The sequence below is a fragment of the Melospiza melodia genome, chromosome 28 (genome assembly GCF_035770615.1).
Source record: "Melospiza melodia melodia isolate bMelMel2 chromosome 28, bMelMel2.pri, whole genome shotgun sequence".
Taxonomy (NCBI): Eukaryota; Metazoa; Chordata; class Aves; order Passeriformes; family Passerellidae; genus Melospiza; species Melospiza melodia.
Window position 1 is genome coordinate 5,075,201 of NC_086221.1, and position 22,322 is coordinate 5,097,522.

The 22,322-nt window shown below is 48.0% G+C and overlaps 1 protein-coding gene across 1 annotated transcript; it reads left to right on the forward strand.

Moving 5' to 3' along the window:
* The first annotated feature begins 5,279 nt into the window (after positions 1 to 5,279).
* Positions 5,280 to 14,961, forward strand: IL10 (interleukin 10). The gene is made up of 7 exons (XM_063177727.1): positions 5,280 to 5,337; positions 7,258 to 7,325; positions 10,002 to 10,085; positions 11,961 to 12,023; positions 13,156 to 13,308; positions 14,252 to 14,317; positions 14,869 to 14,961. Exons 1-7 carry the CDS (start codon positions 5,280 to 5,282, stop codon positions 14,959 to 14,961), a joined length of 585 nt encoding a protein of 194 aa, XP_063033797.1.
* The last annotated feature ends 7,361 nt before the right edge of the window (positions 14,962 to 22,322 follow it).

Consider the following 22,322-nt stretch of genomic DNA (forward strand, 5'->3'; position numbering starts at 1 on the left):
AGGGCTCCCAGCAGCTTTAGGATGGGCAGAGCAGCTCCTTGCCCAGCTCTGGGGGCTCAGGGACCTTTGGAGAGCCTGGAACAATGTCCCTCACCCCAAGGCCATGTCCCTCATCCAAAACAATGTCCCTTATCCAGGACAATGTCCCTCACCCCAAAACAATGTCCCTTATCCAGGACAATGTCCCTCATCCCAAGGCCATGTCCCTCATCCCAAAACAATGTCCCTCATCCAAAACAATGTCTCTTACCCCAAAACAATGTCCCTCATCCAGAACAATGTCCCTCACCCCAAGATAGTGTCCCTCATCCAAAACAATGTCCCTTATCCAGGACAATGTCCCTCACCCCAAAACAATGTCCCTCATCCCAAAACAATGTTCCTCACCCCAAGACATTGTCCCTCATCCCAAAACAATGTTCCTCACCCCAAGACAATGTCCCTCACTCCAAGACCATGTCCCTCATCAAGACAATGTCCCTCACCCAAAAACAATGTCCCTCACCCCAAGAAAAAGTCCCCCACCCCAAAACAATGTCCCTCATCAAGGAGAATGCCCCTCACCCCAAGACAATGCCTGAATCCTCCTGATTTAGTGCATCACCCATGGTTGTCCCTCTGGGGCTCTTCCTGCCATCATCAGACACTGAGAGCCCTGCCCAGGGTGTCCCCAGGCTGCAGCAGGGAGGGGACAGTGCCATGTCCCCCAGGGAGCATCACCCCAGTGCTGGGGGTGACCCTGGGCTCCCCCTGTCCTGGCTGGGTGTCCTTGGCCAGGTCAGGGACACGTCCCAGCAATGCCACCACCTGTGCCATCTCCTGCCCAGCACAGATGTGGCACTTGCCCTGTGACTCACTGATGGCACTGCACCTGCTGATGCTGCTGAGACAGGATTTCACCCTGAAAGCGGAAAGAAATTGCAAAAGCAATTAAAAAACAAAAGGAAATGTTCTTTTTTTTTTTTCCCCTCCTCATCTTCTAAGATTCACCTTTGAGGAAGAGGAAAAGCGTGGTGGAGGATCTCGAGCATCAACAGCTGTTCTGCAGAAAATTCATTTAGTCACCAGGGTGGGGGGTGTGGAAGGTTAGATAATTGTTTCCCCTGCTCTGGCAGAACGTGAACTCTTATTTTGGTTATCATAAATGGCATCTTCCCCACAGGGAAATGCATATTTAAGGTTTTTAAAGTTAAACAATTCAGATAAAAAAGCTTTTTTTTTTTCAGCTATCCAGCACTTGGGTTTCAGCTGCCACCTCTGTGTCCATGTGAGTCCACCCAACGTGCCCCTGTGCCCAAAGCCAGGCTGTTCATGCTCTCTGTGATGCCAAGGACCAGCCCATGGGAGTCCCTGCCCAGTTCAGGGACCAGCTCTAGGAGAATCAAATTACCCTTGGGAAATTCTCATCCCAAAACTGCAACAGCTCAGGAGCTGCCCAAAAAGGGAAGGGAATCATCCATCACATTCCAAGAGTAATGCCACCAGCAGCACCAGCACCACTGGGAGCAGCACCGGGCGCTGGGCCAGGCTCTGCTGGGATTCCCAAACCCATCAGCAGCTCTCCTGTTCCAAAACTCACTACCCAGCTCTCCTATTCCCCAAACCTATCAGCAGCTCTCCTATTCCCCAGATCCATCACTCCTATTGCCCAAACTCATCACCTATCACTTCTATTCCCCAAACTCATCCACCATCACTCCTGTTCCCCAAACCCATCACTCCTGTTCCCCAAACCCAGCTCTCCTATTCCCCAAACCCATCACCAGCTCTCCTGTTCCCCAAACCCAGCTCTCCTATTCCCCAAATCCATCATTCCTATTGCCCATTACCCAGTTCTCCTGTTCCCCAAACCCATCACTCATCACTCCCATTCCCCAAACCCCTCACTCCTGTTCCCCAAACCCAGCTCTCCTATTCCCCAAACCCAGCTCTCCTATTCCCCAAATCCATCATTCCTATTCCCCATTACCCAGTTCTCCTGTTCCCCAAACCCCTCACTCCTGTTCCCCAAACCCATCACTCCTATTCCTCAAACCCATCACTCCTGTTCCCCAAACCCATCACCAGCTCTCCTATTCCCCAAACTCAGCTTTCTTATTCCCCAAACCCATTACCCAGCTCTCCTGTTCTCCAAACTCACCACCCATCACTCCTCTTCCCGAAACCCATCACTCCTATTCCCCAAACCCATTACCCATCACTCCTATTCCCCAAACCCATTACCCATCACTCCTATTCCCCAAATCCACCACTCCCATTCCCCGAACCCATCACTCCTCTTCCTCCCATTCCTGGAGATTCTGCTGTGACAGCAGAAGTCACACAGGGCCCTTCACAGAAACACAGAATCACCCAGGCTGGAGGAGGCTTTCCAGATCACCTAGTCCATCAATCAACCCTATAACCACCCCTAAAGCTTATTCCCAAAAGTATATTTTGATGGAAAACCAGCCTTGGTCTCCTGGAGCAGCCAATGGATGTGACAGTCCCCCACAACCCCTGGGTTTGCCCCGCGGGTGAAATGTGCTGACAGTGCAGGGAATAAATGACACCTAATAAAGGAGAAACTGAGAGCTGGCTGCTATCAGCTCCGTTTTTGAACAATCCAGGGAGCAAATGAATCACTCCAATAGCCAGCCAGGTTCAGCTTTCACCAAAACTGAAAGCTGTGTTTCAGTAAATTCGCTGTTGGCTCTGTACGCAAGCGGCGCCGGGTTTCGGTTTTGGGTTAATATTGCCCCTCTCAATTTCACAACCCCGAGGAGCCAGGGCTGGTTTCAGGATGGATGCACGTGAGCCTGGGGAGTTCTGCTCCAGCTCTGGCCCCAGGGCACACAGATGGGCAGTCAGGGACAAGCAGGGGAGGCTGGCACGTCACAGCCATTGGGCTACGCCAAATCCTGCCTAATTTGATTTAAAAAACCAGAAAAATTGGTCACTGTTTGTTTGCCTCTAGGTGTAAATTCCTGGAAAATCAAGTTCTGGCAAAAGGTTGATTTTTCCAGAAAATCCCTGGAATTCCCTTCTCCAGTTCCCCTGGATAGCTCTGCCTGGTCCTGGCACACATGGGGAGCACCAGCTTGGCCTTCTGTCCCCTGACCTCAGAGGACACTGAAAACCCTGGAAAATCCAGAGCATTTCCTCCCTGCACAACCTCTTTTAGCCATCAACATAAATCAGGGGCACTGTGAGGATTTTGGCTCTTCATTTGACTTTCTATTTTCAGCAGACAGTGCTGAGGGGCAGGGATGAAGTTCCCTCCTTTCCCGACAGCAGAGGAAGTCTGCTTCAGGTCTTGTTTTTTTCCTCTTTTTTTTTTTTTTTTCTTATTATTTTTAAACAGTGAGAGGGGTTTTCCACCATTCAACCTTATCTTCCACTTCCTAGTTACAGTCCTTAAAAGTCACAGGGCGAACAAGAACCAAACAGAGACATAAACGCCTGATGCTGCTAAGGAAGCAAATCTTCCTCAGAAAGATAAATCCCAGGGAAATTGTTGAAGAGCCTTGAGGAGAGCAGTTCTGAGCAGGAGTGGAGCTGACACCAGAGCTCCTGTGGGGAGCAGCAGGATGTCAATTGAACTCTGGTGCTTTTATAACTCAACTTTTTCTCCCACAGCAGGGGCTTGGAGAGAAATTGTCTTTACAGTCCTTCCCAACTCACAGCACTCTGTGATTCCATGGGTTTTTTTGGGTCTCCATATTAAGATATCTGTCTATGATTCCATGATTTTCTTTGGGTCTCCATATTAAGATGTCTGTCAGGAGAAGGAGGTTGGATCACCTGTTCCTTCTGTAAAAAAAGAGAAAACAGAAGGGTGATTTAAACACTTTTAAAAGCCTCTAAAACTTTCAAAAAGCTCATCTGGTGGATCATTTTTTTAATGAAAAAGCCACAGCAAAGATTTTGGAGCAGAAAGACACAGTGGGAGCAGGTGGAAAATCTCGTGGCAGCTCTGGGGATGCTGCAGCATCCCTCGAGCTCCAAGGATGAGCCACCATCCCCACCCCAGCCAGGGCTGATCCTCACTTTGTGGGGCGACAAACAAAACCCAGGATTTCCAAACCCTCTCCATGATCCCCACAAAAAAACCACCCCAAAACCCCAGGGTGGGGGCTGCAGGGCCTGGTGCTGCTGTGGAAAGTGAGTGAAGCTGGCTCTGAAGTTCACCCCGGAGCTTCCGAGCAGCAGCTTGGGCTGATCTGATTTCTCAAACCATGATAAGGAGTTTCTGTCTTATGATCCCTCAGCACTATAAATAGGCTGGGTTTGTGTTATAGGTCAGAGTTTTGGGTGATAAATCATGACAAAGTCAATATTCTCCAGAAGATCCCACCAAAGTAATACCAGAACTAGAAAAAAGAAACTCCTCAAAGCAGCAGTTGTGCAATGAACTGCTCAGGGCAAGAGTTGCTCAAAATTGCTTCTGTAGAAGGCTCAAAAAACAAAAAAAAAAAAGGCAGTGCAAGTGATATTTGGGCCAATGGATTATATATTATGGGGTTTTTTTGCATACTTTATACTTTTACACTTTTAGTTATCTGCAAAGAAACTCACTTGGAGCACACAGTCCCCACTCCTGAGACTCCAGTGCCAAAATCATGTTGGTTTCTCTAAGGACAGTGCTGTGAGCATCATAAAATTCCTGTCAGCAGCTGATTTCAGGGGAAATCAAAGAGCTAAAAATAGAGCAACACCTCTGTTTGCTTTGTGGAGTGGGAAAAGCCCCATGAGGGTGGTGGCAGCATCGCTGACCTCACCCAGGACTCCTCACACACCTCAGAGAAAGGCTTAAAATGGCAAAACCATGGAAAATAGGGAATAAAGCACAGCTTGCTCTTCTAGGTTGGCAGAGGGTACCCTGGAATCCCAGGGGGGATATTAAATTTGGATATTATCCAGTCTTTGTCTTAGGCTGCAGCAGAATTGCAAATACTGGGAGGTTTATGTGTGCCATTGAAAAGTGCAAATACTTCTCAGTTAAATTTATCAGCAAAACTGAATCTGCAGAGGAGAGAAAGTCTCCATCACTTGATTCTTTCATGTGGGCAATTCCAGAAAGTTCCAGCTTAATTTAGATCACATGGATGTTCTGGACCTTCTAAGAACTTCTTATGTAACATTAGCAATCTCTGTGTCACATTAGCAGTCACATCAAAGTCCAATGACTCCAATTCATGATTAATAACCCATTTCTGGACAAGATAAACCGATGACATTGGTTAAATTTCCAAAGAGCAATTTGGGATTTACCTATTGAGGTCGACGTGAGTCACACCATGAGTTCTGAGCAGGTTTCCACATTTGAAATTTCCGACGTCACGCCTCGCCTGGCCAGTAGGAAAAAAAATCTTGAAAAAAACACAAAGCAGAGCACTTGGTGCTTCATGAGGAACTGTTAGTCATCAGCACTGGGCTGCTGAGAGAGCAGTGCCATGGCTTCAAACGCAGGGTGAAGGAAAGGCCACCAAGTCCTTACTTCCCCCATGAGCGTCACTGGCAGGAGATCATCCAGATCTGGAGGGATGAGAAATGGGGAATTTCTAAAAAGGAGAGAAACAACAACACCACTGTGACAGCCTGGAAATGGAGGGGATACTTCAAGTTATGCCTAGAATAGATCGTGCAGAAAATCACAGAATCACAAACCACTGAGGTTGGAAAAGACCTCTGAGATCATCCAGTCCAGCCTGTGACTGATCCCTGCCTTGTCACCAGACCAAAGCACTGAATGCCATGTCCAACATTCCTTGACCACCTCAAGAGATGGTGAAACCCTTCCAGGGGTGGTGAAACCCTTCCAGGGATGGTGAAACCCCTCGAGGGACAGCAAAACCCTTCTAGGGATGGTGAAACCATTCCAGGGATGGTGATATCCCTCCAGGGATGCTGAAACCCCTCCAGGGACAGTGAAACCCTTCCAGGGATGGTGATACCCCTCCAAGGATGGTGAAACCATTCCAGAGATGGTGAAACCCTTCCAGGGATGGTGATATCCCTCCAGGGATGCTGAAACCATTCCAGGGATGGTGAAAACCCTTCCAGGGATGGTGAAATCCCTCCAGGGATGGTGAAACACCTCCAGGGATGGCAAAACCCTTCCAGAAACCCATTCAGGGATGGTGCTACTCAACATCCCTCTATCCAAAAGCAATGCAGAGGCCAAGAAGGCAAAAAACTCCAGTAAAAATTTGTCACAGCAAACTGTGCCAAAATAAGAAAAGGCCCTTCAATTATCAGGGTGAGGTGCCACCCTGCTCCAGTAGTGGACTCTGAGGATATCCAAGCCCAAACCCTGCCCAGACCATGTCCAGGACCAACCTTTCCTCTTGGCAAATTGTGGGAGAGCATGTTTGCCCAGGGGCCTCTGTTTCAGTGCAGAAGCAGCACTTGCTGCCCTGCTGTTTCTGGTGAACTCCCTGCTGTCAGAACCTCGTGGGTGTCAGGGTCTCTCGCTGCTCACAGTGACCCCAAGAAAAGTTGAAAAGTCTCTTTTCCCAGCCTGGCCCTTGAAGAATGAGTTGGAGCTTGTAATTTCTCGGTCTCAAGATTGTTTATTGTGTCTTATCTATAAAAAATTTTCTCCTGCCCTGACGAGGTCAGCTCAGCAAGACAGTCCAGGCACTCTGCCTGCCCCCAGGGCAGTGTTATGTCTTTATACTAAAAGCTACCTGTACAATATTTACAATTACTTTCCAACACCTATCACCTATGTTAGACAGTGAGCTTCTACTCTAAACCAATCTAAAAGTGCCAACATCACAGCAGAAGATGGAGGCCAAGAAGAAGGAGAAAGGCTGGACATGCCCAGATCCTTCCATCTTGCCGCCTGAACCCCCATACCAAAACCTCCAAAATCTACTTTTCCACCCTGTGATAACTTCACTAATATTCTACTTAAACTGTTGTGGCTTTGCTGATCTTCATATAAGGTCGGTAATTTGGGTCATAATCAAACCCAGAGGTGCTTTGGGCTCTGTGCCAGTGTCTCTGAGCCCCCTGGCAGGGGTCTTGGCTGTTCTGGACAGCCAGAGGGATGTTCTGGGTTCCCACATGTGGGAGGTGGGGTAAAAGCACAGGAATGGCTTTTGAGGAACACACGTTCTCCTTCCTGAAGCGATCTTTCTTGGCAAAGCCGAGAGCCGTTTCCTAAAGGTTCAGCGCTACGCCCACAGCCCCCGGACACTCTTTAGGAAAAAAGGTGTTTTCTTCATTCATGAAGCTCTCTGTAGTAGTGCAGCCACCGCCTTTCCACAGCGCTCAGCAGGGCTGAGTCACAGCGAAACTGCACCGTCAAGATCCCTGACGAGGCAGAGGAAACGCAGGTAAACACAGCAGAGAGTCGCCCTGCGCACGCCAGAGTTTCCTCTGCGGAACGGGCACGGCTGCCTGACGCTGCTGCCAGCCCCAAAACACGGCCCAGGCTTCCACCACGGGCTGCAGGGGAATTGCACAAGAGCCAGAAGCACACTGGGGATGTCACATGTGACTTCATGGAGAGGCAGGGTGGCTCCAAACAAGGGGAGGGTGGAAATGAGCGCTCAGCTGCTGGGCAGGGTGGGAGGAGATCCCAAAGCTGTGGGGCTGCTCCATCTCCTGTTGGTGCCTAGGTTGGATGTTAGGAAAAGGTTTTTTTATTGGAAGAGTGATAAAGTTCTGGAATGGTCTGCCTGGGGAGCTGGTGCAGTCACCGTCCCTGGATGTGTTTAACAAAGCCTGGATGTGGCTCTGGGTGCCAGGGTTCAGTTGGGGTTTTGGGGCTGGGTTGAACTCGATGACCTTGAACGTGTCTTCCAACCTGGTCATTCTTCTCTTCTCTTCTCTTCTCTTCTCTTCTCTTCTCTTCTCTTCTCTTCTCTTCTCTTCTCTTCTCTTCTCTTCTCTTCTCTTCTCTTCTCTTCTCTTCTCTTCTCTTCTCTTCTCTTCTCTTCTCTTCTCTTTTTCTTTCTCTTCTCTTTCTCTTCTCTTTCTCTTCTCCTCCCTTCTCTTCCCTGTACCCCATAAAAACCCCAGCTCCTAAACCCTCAGCTGAGGCTGAGCAGCCTTTCCAGTGCAGGGGAGACCCAGAGGCTGCATCCTTCCCTGAAGGGATTTGGATTAGCTCCAGGATTTGAGGATCCAGGAGTACATAAACCAACCTCACACATCAGTTTCCACACCCTGGTGAAGCCTCAGCAGCCACCTAGATCTTGGCACTGAAGATTTATTGGGGCCTGGCAGGTTCAAATTAATGCAAAAGAAGCAAAAATCCCCTGTGGGATCCCAGGGGCAGGAGGGATCCTGCCTGTGGGATTTAAGACTAATTTTGTCCGAGCTTTCAGCCCTTCTCCTTTCAGCTGGGTTCTGCTGACAGTCAAGAGGAAAAACCCCACAGCTGATTTAGAGCAGGGGAACAAAAATGGGTCACCAAAACCATGACCCAGGCCATGATTCAGCTGCACTGATGTCCCTGCAATGAGTGCCCAGGAGCAGCTTCCCCATCAACTCTGGAAGAGGCAACACCAACAGAAAAAAGGAAAACAAATCACAAAATCCCACACTTTCCCTGCCTCAGATTCTCCACTTGCTGATGGTTCATCCCCTTTGCTCTTACACGTGTGCATGCCAACCATTCCTCTCTCCTGCTCCTAAAAATAAAGTGGAAAAACTCTCAGAATGCAGGAACAAACAATACTTTGCATTTTCCAGCATTTTTCAGCAATGAATTCCCTCTCAGAGGTTCAAAAATTCAACTTCAAAGAAGATCAGTGTGATGAAGGAGATGAGAATTTATGGGATTTGTTCCCTAATGGAGGAAGGCTTCCCTACTGGGAAGAATGAACTCTTTTAAGATAACAGGACGGATTTCAAGGAAAATCCCCTGATTTCAGAAAAGCCAAATTTATCTCCGCTCTCACTTTCTTGCATGCCAAATTCCTGAATAAATAAGTGAAATCTTTATCCCAAGGAAGCAGGGGGTGTGGGCTAAAATAGATACAGAAAGAGAAGGAGAAAAGAAAGGGAAACGGAAAATGGAGACGTCACAGGAATTCTCTGTGCCTCCAAAGGGACAATTTTATCACAGCTGGGACAATAAGTCCCAGCTAAGACAGGACACGCTGCTGCTTGGATGGGGCTGCTGTCCATTTCTAGGAAACAAAATAAGATTTCAAAAGCCTGGAAAATGAATTTTTATGAGCTGCTCACACACTTTAGCACCAGGCATCAAAGAAGTGGCACAAATCCTGATCCTCCCCTGGGATCCCTTTGGAATCCAGCTGATATTTGGGAGCACAAACTGAGCTTGCTGAGCAATGAAAATTCATATTTGCTTCAGCTGACATGTGCATTAACTGGAAAAAAAAACACCCAAATGAATTAAAAATGAAGATTTCACTTCGTGATGTGTGTTTGCAGATTAGAATACCAAAGGAAGAGAGAGAGAATTTGTACAGTTCATGAAAAGCAATTCTGCTGAGTGATGCTCTCTGCAGGTTTGACACTGAGATTTAAAAGTAGCAACACTTTTTTTTCCCCCCCTAACAATACAACATTGATCTAAAAATAAAATATGGAACTGTGAGAATAAATGAACATCACACAGCACCTTGGCTTCTTTGTGTGTCTCTGCAGCTTTCCTCCTCAGCCACAGCTAAATTTACAAGAAACAAGCAATGTAAAAAAAAAAATGCAGAGACTAAGCACAAAAAAATTGATGGGGTGTGAGGAGAGGACAGGAAACCCAAGTTGACGGGAAACCCAAGTGACATTTGGGCTTAATACTGACTTAAAACCCCAATATTGCTCGTCAGGAAATGGGGAGAGGAAATGGAGTGATGTATAAATTAGGGGCTCCATCAAGGTGAAAGCTGCAGATCTGCTTTGTACCCTCCCAGGGGGGATCCAGCTGAGAGCTGCAGCAGAGGGGAAATCTGCAGAACAGGATGAGGACCTGCTCCAGGGGCACAGCTGTGCCCATCCTGCTGCTCCTGCTGCTGCTGCTGGGCACTGCCCGCGCCCAGCCCTCCTGCCTGCGCTTCCCCGAGCTGCTGCCCGCCAAGCTCAAAGAGCTCAGGATCAAGTTTGAGGAAATTAAGGATTATTTTGTAAGTATTGGCCTTTCATCTTCTCGTTTTTTTTATCTTTCTTGCAAAGTTCTGGGGTCTGGAGGAGGGGGAAGTTTCCTCCCTGCAGAAATGATTTGGTTGTGTTGCGTTAAGAGCAGCTCAGTTTCGTTGCTCGCTGAGAGAAAATCTGTCAAAGAACTGTGGCTCAAATTTGAGGAAATCAGGGATTATTTTGTAAGTATTGCTATTTTGTCTTCTGGTTTCTTTACCTGTCTTGCAAAGTTCTGGGATCTGGAGGAGGGGGAATTTTCCTCCCAGCAGAAATGATTTGGTTAAGAGCAGCTCAATTTCATTGCTCACTGAGAGAAAATCTGTCAAAGAGTCAAAGAGCTCAGGCTCAAATTTGAGTAAATTAAGGATTATTTTGTAAGAATTGTTATTTTATCTTCTGGTTTCTTTACCTTTCTGGATCTGGAGGAGGGGGAAGTTTCCTCCCAGCAGAAATGATTTGGTTGTGTTGCGTTAAGAGCAGCTTGGTTTCGTTGCTCACTGAGACAAAATCTGTCAAAGAGACAGAGCTCAGGCTCAAATTTGAGGAAATTAAGAATTATTGTTATTTTGTCTTCTGGTTTCTTTACCTGTCTTGCAAAGTTCTGGGATCTGGAGGAGGGGGAAGAGTTTCTCCCCAGCAGAAATGATTTGGCTGCACTGCGTTAAGAGCAGCTCAGTTTCGTTGCTCACTGAGAGAAAATCTGTCAGGCTCTTCTTCCTATTTTTTTTTATTAACAATGAACTCGAGGTTTCACAATGAACATCTGCAAACCTTTCCAGCCAAGCTTCCCCCAAAATACTGCAAACCAAGTTAATCACTGAATTAATAGGAAGGAAATCATTTTTTCTTCAGGGCAACAAGGTCCAGCCCTGCTGAAGTCAGTGCCAGGTGAAAAGGGAAACCTTTTGCTGCAGATTTTTTTAATTTGAAAGAACCATAAAACCTGCACAGGGTGTTTTATAAGGGGAGGAGCACAACACCTGCACTGGTACCTGTGCAAGGTCCCTGCCCTGCATCTCAGGAGCCTCAGGGCTGAGCAAATAGCCCATGATGCCCTCAGAGCATCTGCCCTGGCTGATAGAGGTGTTTGGTCACAGCCCTATTGCTGTTTTAGTCCATGGCAATGTGTTCTAGCAAGAAAATGAAATAATTCTCCAGATCAAATCTCAAGTTCATGTCATGGTTTGTGTTTGTCACCAAACGAACGCAGCCAAGATTTCAGATGTTCAGCTGTGAATCTCACAGATAATGCTGGGAAGGAATATTTTGAACCTCTCAGGACAGCTTTAAAGGCTTTAATTCTTTGAGTGGTGCCAGCCCACCCCACTGGTGCCACAGAAGCACCATGAGAACAAACTCCCATTTCCCCATCAACAGGAGATACAGGAGTAACCACACCAGGGCACTGACCCTCCTGCCCTGGCAGAGAGGCTGGGGGGGCTGCCAGGGCTGCCAGGGCTCTGCCACCCCTCTTGGCAGCTTTGCTGTCTGCAGCAGCACCCTCAGACAGCACCCTGTGCAGCTCAGGGGTTTCACATGGACAAATTCAATGGCACCAAAGGCTGTGATTGCATTTTCCTGCTGGCCTGACCCAACACACGTTCAGTGGCACCAAAGGCTGTGATTGCATTTTCCTGCTGGCCTGACCCAGCAGTCCTTGTGCTGCCAGCTGTGGAGCACAGTGACCCCTCTGCCTGGTGCCACCGTGCTCTGTCACACCTGCACTGGGCGCCCTTTGCCTCTGCTGCAGGGACACCCTAAATGCAAACAAGGGGAGGATCATTCATTAGGAAATGGAAAGAGTGAAAAGCTCATTTCTCAATTCATTTCTCAATTCATTTTTCAATTCCATTCTCCCCCAGCAATCAAAAGATGACGACCTCAGCATCCAACTGCTCAGCTCTGACCTGCTGGAGGAAATCAAGGTAAGAATCTCAATCCCTTGCTGGTTCCTCCTCCTTCCCCCTCCTTGGGCAGGCGTTTCACAAGAAGGGAAGCCAGCTGGAAACGGGGCCACGTGCTGCTGTCACCCTGCAGGGACACGTGTGGCTGTGGTGGGGCTGGCACGAGGCTGCCCCATGGCCAGGGTGGCTCCCACACCCTGCTCTGGTCAGGACAAACTCTGGCCCAGCTCTGGTTTGTCCAAACCCACCTGTGATGGTGTTCACAAGGGTCTTAGGATGAGGGAAGAGACGAGAATGTTGACTCCATGTTTCAGAAGGCTTGATTTATTATTTTATTATATTATATATATAATATAATATAATGTAATATATATAATATAATATAATGTAATATAATGTATATAATATAATATAATATAATATAATATAATATAATATAATATAATATAATATAATATAATATAATATAATATAATATAATATAATATAATATAATATAATATAAATATTATAATAATGCTATTTATATTTATTATTATCAATTATATTATTTCTTTCTATTATATTTGTTATTTATATTAGAATAATATAAATGATATATTATAATAATTATAATATATTATATAATGTATAATATAGTATATACTATGTATAATAATGTAAGGTATAATATGATATAATAATCTATAATAGAATATATTAATAATATATTGATATATATTAGTGATATTATAATCTATAATATATTAATATATTAATGATATAATAATCTATAATAAAATAATAGTATAATATATATATTATGATACATATTATGTTAAAGCTATACTAAAAGAATAGAAGAAAGGATTCCATCAGAAGGCTGGCTAAGAATAGAAAAAGAACGATAACAAAGGCTTGTGACTGATTGAGACAGTATGAGCCAGCTGACTGTGATTGGCCATTAATTAGAAACAACCACATGAGACCAATCACAAATGCACCTGTTGCATTCCACAGCAGCAGATAACCATTGTTTGCATTTTGTTCCTGAGGCCTCTCAGCTTCTCAGGAGGAAAAACCCTAAGGAAAGGATTTTTCAGGAAATATCGTGGCTACACCACCCCTGGTGCTGTTGGCCATCCCCAATGAGGTTTCCCCCTCCTGTCCCCAGGGGAGCCTGGGCTGCCAGTCAGTGTCGGAGATGATGGAATTCTACCTGGAGGAGGTTCTGCCCAGGGCCATGAGGAGCAGCAGCCAGCACCAGCACAGCATGGGCGACCTGGGCAACCTCCTGCTGAACCTCAGAGCCATGATGAGACGCTGTGTGAGTGGGGCTCAGCAGCCTGGGGACACTGCCCGGGGGCAGGGCAGGTCTGGGGGGTGGGATGGGGTCCAGGGGTCCAGGCAGGCAGGGGTTGTGGGGTCCAGGATGGGGTTTGTGGGATCCAAGGGTCCAAGATGGGGTTTGTGGGATCCAGGGGTCCAGGATGGGGTTTGTGGGATCCAGGGGTCCAGGATGGGGTTTATGGGATTCGGAAGTCCAGGTAGGCAGGGTCTGTGGGATTCAGGGTTCCAGGATGGAGTTTGTAGGACCCAGGATGGTGTTTGTGGGATCCAGGGCTCCAGGCAGGCAGGGCTTGTGGGATCCAGGGATCCAGGATGGGGTTTGTGGGATCCAGGATGGGGTTTGTGGGATCCAGGGCTCCAGGCAGGCAGGGCTTGTGGGATCTAGGGGTCCAGGCAGGCAGGGCTTGTGGGATCCAGGGATCCATCCAGGCTCAGTGTGTGGGACCCAGGGGCACAGGATGGCATTTGTGGGATCCAGAATGGGGTTTGTGCCCACAGCAGCTCAGGGTGATGGTGCAGGAGCACTTGGTGCAGCCAGCCCTGCTCCAGCCTGGCTGGACAGACAGAGGGAGGGCAGGAGGAGATCTGTCCCTTACCTGGGTGCTGGAGCTGCTGAAATCACACCTGGCGTGGCCATGAGCCCATCCCTGGGGTCAGATGGGACAAACCCTGTCCCATAAAGGGATCTCCTGTCCCCAGGGACTGGCAGCAGGGACACAGGGCTGGGGACAGGCTGGGGACAAGCTGGGGTGACTCCAGGCTCCTTCAGCAGGGCACAGTGCAAACCTGCTGGAATTTACACTCAGGGGAGGGCAAGGTGGGGAGCAGCAGTGCCAGGGGACAGGAGGAGGGGACAGCCACCATCAGAGCCCCGGGGAGGGATCCTGGGGCTGAGGCCGTGCTCTGGTGTCCCTTTGCAGCACAAATTCTTCACCTGTGAGGAGAGGAGCAGGAGCATGGAGCACGTCAAGGAGGCCTACAGCAGGGTAAGGAACAGGAGGAACCTCCTGACACAGCAGGGCAGGGGGCTCAGGGGGGGAACAGAACCCAAAAATGTCTCGAATCACATAAATTCTTGCTGCAGAGAGCGAGAATCTGGTGAGAATTCTGGAGCAGGGATGGGAATTCTGGAGTAAGGGGTGGGAATTCTGGAGGAAGGGTGGGAATTCTGGAGCAAGGGTGGGAATTCTGGAGTAAAGGTGGCAATTCTGGATCAGGGGTGGGAATTCTGGAGCAAGGCTGGGAATTCTGGAGTAGGGACGGGAATTCTGGAGCAAGGTTGGGAATTCTGGAGTAGGGGTTGGGATTCTGGAGCAGGGATGGGAATTCTGGAGCAAGGTTGGGAATTCTGGAGCAGGGGTGGGGATTCTGGAGCAGGGATGGGAAATCTGGAGGAAGGGTGAGAATTCTGGAGTAGGGGTGGGAATTCTGGAATTCCCAGGGGATTGGGCAGAGAAGCTGGAGATGTCCATGGAAGGAGAATTTGTCCAGCCATTGTCCATCACATATCTATGACAGCCCTGGCTTTCCCCTGCAGATGAAGAAGAATGGACTCTACAAGGCCATGGGAGAGTTTGACATCTTCATCAACTACATTGAAAGATATTTAACAATGAGGAGAAGGAACTGAAGAGCACCCCTGGGTCTGCATTTTCCACACCAAATCCTGTTACTTCTTTAAAAATCACTTTAGGCTGCAAGAATTCAACTTAAGTTATCTCAAGATTCAGGTTAAGAGTTACAGGTCAATAACTTCCAGCTTAATATTGTATTTAAGAGCTATTTTTGTAATAATTTTGTAATAGTTGAATTTATTATTTATTACTTCCAATACCTCAGTGTTGATGTTTACAGTATGTTTTGAAGAAAAGAGTGATGAGCTTGTAAATTACTATTTATTGTTTAATATTTTAATATTGTTTATTGTAGTGCTATTTTATTCATAGCTTCAAAACGTCCAAAGCAGCATTTTTCTGGAGGGCAGACAATGAGCTGAGCTTATCCCAAATGAATTAGGAGCAATGCCAACTCTGAGTTCAACAAAATTTTATTTTAGGCAAATTACTCTCTTCTCATGTCCTAAATCTTTATTTATTTATGCAATTAGGTGGTTTTATGTTCGGGAGGAGAAAAATCCACAGCAACAGCATGGCTGACTCTACTTTAGATTTCAGCCTGTAGATCAGTCCAGACTAAATTTAAAAAATTAATAATAGGAATGAAATGTTTGGTTCTAATGGAACTTCTTAAATATTGCTCAGTGTCTGCCTTCCAGAGCTGCTGGGTTGGCCACCCTGCACTTTCCAAAGTTAACTTTACTGATTCCCAGTCTCTGATTGGGTTTTCCTCACTGTTTCACTGCTGTACATTTTCTTTTACAAGTTAGAGGATGTTTAATTAACCACCATTTTAAGGTGGCTCAGGTAATTTGCATTCAAATTCTTGGGGCTGCTCCCACCACTGCTGGGATTGGATTTTGGATCCTCATGAGTGGGAGCAGCTTCAGTGCCCCCCAAAGTGGCTGACTTTAGGGCTCAGCTTCCTCCTTACTGGGTGGACCCTGAGCCAGAGGAAAATGCCACAACCCCAAGAGAGGCTTTGACTTCTAATATTTAGAAGTTTAAAAGCCCCCAGCTGATGAAACACTGCCAGTTTGGTGTTTGCTGTGCAAGTTCCCAGCTGATGAGAGGTTATTTATATGGGATTTATTTCTGGAGGCAGCAGGGGATTCCTGCAGGGATTGGATGTTCCAGAGCAGGGCAGAAATGCTGCTCCATGGGTTGCTCCTCCTGCCGAAAGCTCAGGCTCAAGGGCAGCCAAAGACTGTAAAATTAAATTAAGCTTCTTACAAAGCACATTAAGCTCCTGTTGAGCCAGTTCTGAGCTTGTCTTTCCCTCCAAACACCTTTGATGTCATGGGAGAAGCAAGGACAGCCCTGGAGCCAAGGACAACATCAGCACGGCTTCTGTCACTGGGTGAACTTCCACCTATTTATCTGAAATGATATAACAAGAAATCCTTTATTTTTGCTAATAAAGACTCTCTAATGAAGGCAGCCTCTGTCCTGTTCTTGTGGGCTCTCAGCTGTAAATCAGCTCCAGGCCTGGATGCTGTGTCTGGTGTCACTGGGCTGGGAGAGGGCACAGAGCCAGGTGGGAAGGACCCCCAGGGACACCTTGCTTGTGTTAACAACCAGAGAAGTGAGAAAACCTGAGATCTGTCACATTTAAAAGCAAATTTCTCACCAGATTCCTGGCATTGATCCCTTAGAGTAGGGAAACACCATGGGAGGAGCAATCCCTTGAATGGTGCGATCCTCCAGCAGCATCTTCCCAGTGCTGGAGCTCTGTCCACGGGATGCACTGCTTTTAAAAAACAGGGATTAAAGCCCAAATGGCAGCTTGGAGAGCTGGGAGATCCAGGGCACCATCACGGCTGACTAATTCCAGCTGGAATCCTGGCACCAGCATCACCCAGTGTCCCTCCAGGCTGCACCCTGACCTGTGCTGGGTGTGGGCAGCAGCTCTGCACATCCCTCAGCTCCCAGCATCAGCTAAACCCAAAATATCAGTGTGCTGAAGATTGCAATGCAAGATGTTTCCAATTACCATCTGCATGGCAGATTACATTTGTCAAGTGGGCAGTTTGCCTTATCTCTCTGAGTGACCACATTCACTCCTCCCTCCAGGGGGACATTGCTGATAACAGCTATTGGATGTCCCTGCATGGCTGATAAGAACTACAGCATCCCATTGGGAGATGTGAGCCCAGAGGGAGGAGCCAAGCATTCCTACCCAGATAGAATCTGGAGATTTCACACATTCCTACCCGGATATAATCTGGAGATTCTGGAACACCAGCACAGCTTCTGCACTGGATTGCCCAGAGGAACAGCAGCTGCCTCTTCTTCCCCTGGATCTTCAGAGGCAGAGACTGCACCTTTCTCCAGGATCCCTGCTCCAGCAGAACCAGCCCTGACACTGCAGGAGGGCTGAGCCACAATTCCAATGGGACTGCTGCCAGCACCCTGACCCACAGGGTGTCAGGTTGTGTTCTGACTCTGGCAATGTTGTTCTAGTGCACTGCATTGTTTATTTTATCCTTTTTTTTTTTTCTCCTTTACCTATTAAAGAACTGTTATTTCCTGCTCCCATATTTTTTGCCTGAGAGCCCCTTAATTTAAAATCTATAACAATTCAGAGGGGTGGGGAGGGTTCACATTCTCCATTTCAGGGGAGGCTCCTGCCTTCCTTAGCAGACTCCCAGCTTTTCAAACCAAGACACAGTGTCTGGGAGGAAAAAATCCACCATAAACCCCAGCCTTTTGCTCCTCCTGGCTCCCCAAATTCTGCTGTGAGCCCCAGCAGGGCGGAGGTGGTTCCTGCCAATCTCAGTGGCAGTCTGGGTGTTACAGTAAGAGCACGAAGCCGTGGTAGAGATCAAAGGTGGTGGTTTCTGGTTTTGTTATCCCACAGAAGTTGGGTTTCCTTGCTGAGTATCCTCCCGCTGAGAGCACTGCCAGCTCAGCAACCCCAGTCCTGAGAGCCTAAATCACCTCCCAGCCTCTCTGTCTCAGGGCTGAGCTTCCACCAGCCCAAATTCTGCATCCCCACTGCTGCCTGGAGGGAGCTGCTCCTTCTGCTTTTGCTTTTTCTCTCTTTAGAACCTTTCCTCAAAGCCCTGAGCACCTGGTGCTGTGCTTGCTGCCAGGGAAAATAATTCACTTTCTTCATCATCTCCTGTTGGCCAAGGTGAGAAGGGCAAATCCCAGCTGAACACCAGGGTGGAAGTGTGTCCTGAACACAGCAGGACAGACAGACAAACTGAGGAACCAAACCTCACTGGCCTCTTTCTTGGGACAGGAAAAAATTTATCTCTTGTCACAAGGAAGATGAGCACCTCCTCCATGAGCCTTCAGCCTCCCACAAAGCCCAGGGACAAGCCTTGAGGTGATGTGAGGGACCTTAAACACAAAAAGGGGCAGAATTAAAACAAACTCTGCTGTAACTCCATCTGAACTGCAGAAGCTTTCAGAACTTTCCTCATTTTGTTGTGGTTGTAGTTTTAACATTTGTTATTTAACATGAACTGGTTGCACCGCTCAGGCCCACGCAGCTCCTGCCTCTCTGTGCCCTAGATTTTGGCAACACATGACTGAAATTGGGGTTTTTGCTGTGAAAGAGGCTGGGGGAGCAAGAAAACCAGGGCTGAGAACCCCAGCTGGGCACAGGTCATGGAGGGCACAGCCCTGGCTTTGCAGAGCTGCCAATTCCTTCCCTCAGGCGGTGAGAGGCTGAGTAATTACCAGAGCTGGATGCTAAAAACAGGACCACACTCCTGGTACTAAAGTGGTTTCAGCATTTATTATAATAAAAAGGCCCCAAACAATGGTTACTAAAGTGGTTTCAGCATTTATTATAACAAAAAGACCCAAAATAATGGGCACTAATGTGATTTCAGCATTTATTCTTGTCACAGACACATTCTATGAAAAGTCCTTTCACTAGGATTTTTTTCTCCTGAGAAGCTGAGAGGCCTCAGGAACAAAATGCAAACAATGATTATCTGATGCTGTGGGATGCAACAGGTGCATCTGGGATTGGTCTCATGTGGTTGTTTCTAATTAATGGCCAATCACAGTCAGCTGGCTTGGAGTCCCTGCCAGAGACACAAACCTTTGTTATCATTATTTCTTTTGCTATTCTTAGGTAGCCTTCTGATGGAATCCTTTCTTCTATTCTTTTAGTGTAGTTTTAATGTAATATATATCATAGAATAATAAATCAAGCCTTCTGAAACATGGAGTCAACGTTCTCATCTCTTCCCTCAACCTGAGACCCCTGTGAACACGGTCACAAGGAAAGGGATTCAATCCTGCCCCACCGACCTGGCAGAAGCTTTGTCCCATCCCTGCTGCTGCCAGAGCCTGTTCAGAGCAGGAAAAGAACAGGTGAATGGTGGTTATGGGGCAAGGAAAGCCACACCATCCTCCAGGTGGCTTGCAGGCAGAGCAGGGGCTGTGCGGGGCTGGTGGGAGTGGTGGGGACCTTCCCCGCAGGTTCTCAGCAGGTCCTTAGCAGGTTCCTAGCAGATTCCCAGCAAAGTGCCAGGTTCTCAGCAAGGTGTAGCTCCTCTGCAGGTCCTCATCAGGTTCTCTGCAGGTTCTCACCAGGTTCTCACCAGGTTCTCTGCAGGTTCTCACCAGGTTCTTACCAGGTTCTCAGCATATTCCCTGCAGGTTCTCAGCAAGTTATCCACAGGGTCTCAGCAAGATGCTGCCAAGTTCTCGCGACGTTCTCAGCAGGTTCCCAGTAAGGTACCAGGTTCTCAGCAGGTTCCCTGCAGGTTCTGTGCAGGTTCTCAGCAAGGTGCCAGGTTCTCAGCAGGTTCACAACATGTTCCCACCAGGTTCTCAGCAGATTCTCAGCAGGTTCTCAGCAAGGTGCCAGTTTCCCAGCAAGGCACCAGGTTCTCAGCAGGTTCTCTGCAGGTTCCCTGCAGGTTCTCACCAGGTTCTCAGGACAGGACTCGGCTGTGCCACAGCCGAGCTGCTGGCAGCCACAGCAGCCCCAGAGCTGGGGGTTTCACAGTGACTCAGGGCTGAGAGAAGAGGAGCCTGAGCGGGCTGGGAGAGCAGCACCCACAGGGGCAGCACCCACAGGAGCAGCACTACCAGGAGCAGGCACCATTCATTGTCCCCTCTGTGCTCAGTCACTGCATCCTCACACAGCCTGGGCTCTGCACAGGACTCAGATCCGAAATCAAACCCCGGGGAGGCTCCTGATCACAGAATGGTTTGGATTGGAAGGGAATTTGTTGATCGTATTGTTCCTACCTCATGCCATGGGCTGGGGCACCTTCCACCATCCCAGATTGTTCCAGGCCACTTCCAACCTGGCCTTGAATGTTTCCAGGGACAGGGCAGCCACCACCTCTCCCAGCAGCCTATTGCAGTGCTTCACCACCTTCCTTTTAAAACGTTTCTCCCTTATATCTAGTCTAAACCTACTCTATTTTAATTAAAACCAGTTCTCCCCTGTACAAGCTCCTCTGAGATGTTCATCCCCACCTTCATCAAAAGCCCCTTTAGGTACCAAAAGCCCACAGAGCAGCAGGGACAAGGTGAGGGCACAGAGCTGGCACCCTGGGACATTTCTGAGCGCCACCCCAGCCAGCAGTGCATCCATGTGTGACATTAATTAGCGCGTGACATTAATTAACGTGGGTGTGGGATGTGGGACAGGCACTGCCACTCCTGGGGCTGGTGGAGGCAGTGCAGATGCTCAGGGATGCTGATTTAGAGGTTTAACACCAGCAGTTCTCATTTTCTGCCTTGTGACCTGCTGCCTTCGGCCTCTTGGCAGGGTCTGTCCACCATTTCATCACACCCTGAAGCAACCAAACCATCTCCTTTGCTCCAGAGCTGGACTACACAGTTCCTTTCCTGGCAGCAGCACCAGATTTACTTTTTCTCTGAGCTGAAATTCGGTTTCCTGGCTCTTTTGCAACGCTGGGCCCAGCTGCTGTGACTGGCACGTCTCACACACCATCTCCACAGCCTGCTGGGGCTGATTTTCAGAGCTTTGCCTTTCCTGGTTGGAAAAGCCTGGAGCAGATCCCTGTGGGCTTGTTACACTTTGATGGAGCAATTTCTGAAGAAAACCCTACTCTGAGCGAAAATCACATCTCCTTCTTCTGCTTTTCCAGCCAGATTTCCATCACAGCTGTCCTTTTAAAGGCTGATGCCAATGGATTTTCAGAAATCCAGCATTTTCCGAGCATTAACCAGTTTAGCTATATGCAGGCCAAGCTTTGCATTATTAAATCCTGACATTCCCCTGATGTGCTTGGTCCAATCCTTAATAAAAATACAACCATCAGCAGATTTTGCACAGAATTTTTGCCTTTTTGAGTTGTCCACCTTACCAGGAGGTGTTCCCAAGGTACAAACCAACACAAAGCAACCAAGCCAAAGCTTCCTCGGCCAAAAGGAGCCCAGGCATGGGAAAACAGCCACCCTCATGGAAAAACAACCACCCTCAACGCTAAATCAGGGCAATGAACAGTAAATAATCACAAAACAAAGGGCAGGAGTGAAACAGCAACCAGCTGAGGGCTCCTCATTGCCGTTGCACAACGCTCCTTCCTCCTGCACATCCACACCAGCCACAGGACATTTTGTGCTCCTGGGGCTGTCCAGAGTTGACCAACACCATGGGAGCAGAGCAAACCACGGCTGGAGGAAGGGGCTTCACCCCCATCCTTGCAAGAGCAGCAGAAATTTCTGGTGAGCACAGATAAGAACAGAGATCTTCGTGATTCATCCCCTCCCCAGTGATCAGCCTGGAGCACAGCCAGATTTTTTGATCAAAATCACCTCAAAAGCAAGAAATATATATTTTTTTTTTTTTTTTTCCTTAGCAGGAAGCTTGCTGCTAAAAATAAAGCAGGTGGGCTGAGGAGAGAGGGGTTATTTTTCTACTAACCACTAAAAATTTCAAATGTTGCCCTGAATTGTTCACTGATTCCCCTGGAGTCAGCAGGTCTCAGGTCCCCCCAGGTTTCCATGCAGCTGACTCCTGCAAATCATTGTGGCCATCACCTCCCTCAGGTCCCAGACCAAGATTTTGATTCTCAATCCAAGATTTTGCTCCTCAATCCAAGATTTTGGTCCTCAGTCCAAGATCTGATATGCTGGCTGCCCTTGGGTTGTTTTCCCAAAGGTGATGGAACCACAGAATGATTCTGGAAGGGATTTTGAATCTCATCTCCTTCCAGCCGTGATGTGTGAATCCATCCCACCTTCCCCAGCACAAAACTGAATTCCTTCCTGCTGCTTTTCCCATCCTTACCTGCACAGAGCCCCCAGAATCCCAGCACCTCTCCTCTTCCCTCTCCGGCCAATTTATTTACAGCTCCCTGTGAGCAGATCTGCCCCAAAATTCGGGTTTCAAACCTAAAAGCACCAAAACGCAGCCCAGGGTGAGTAA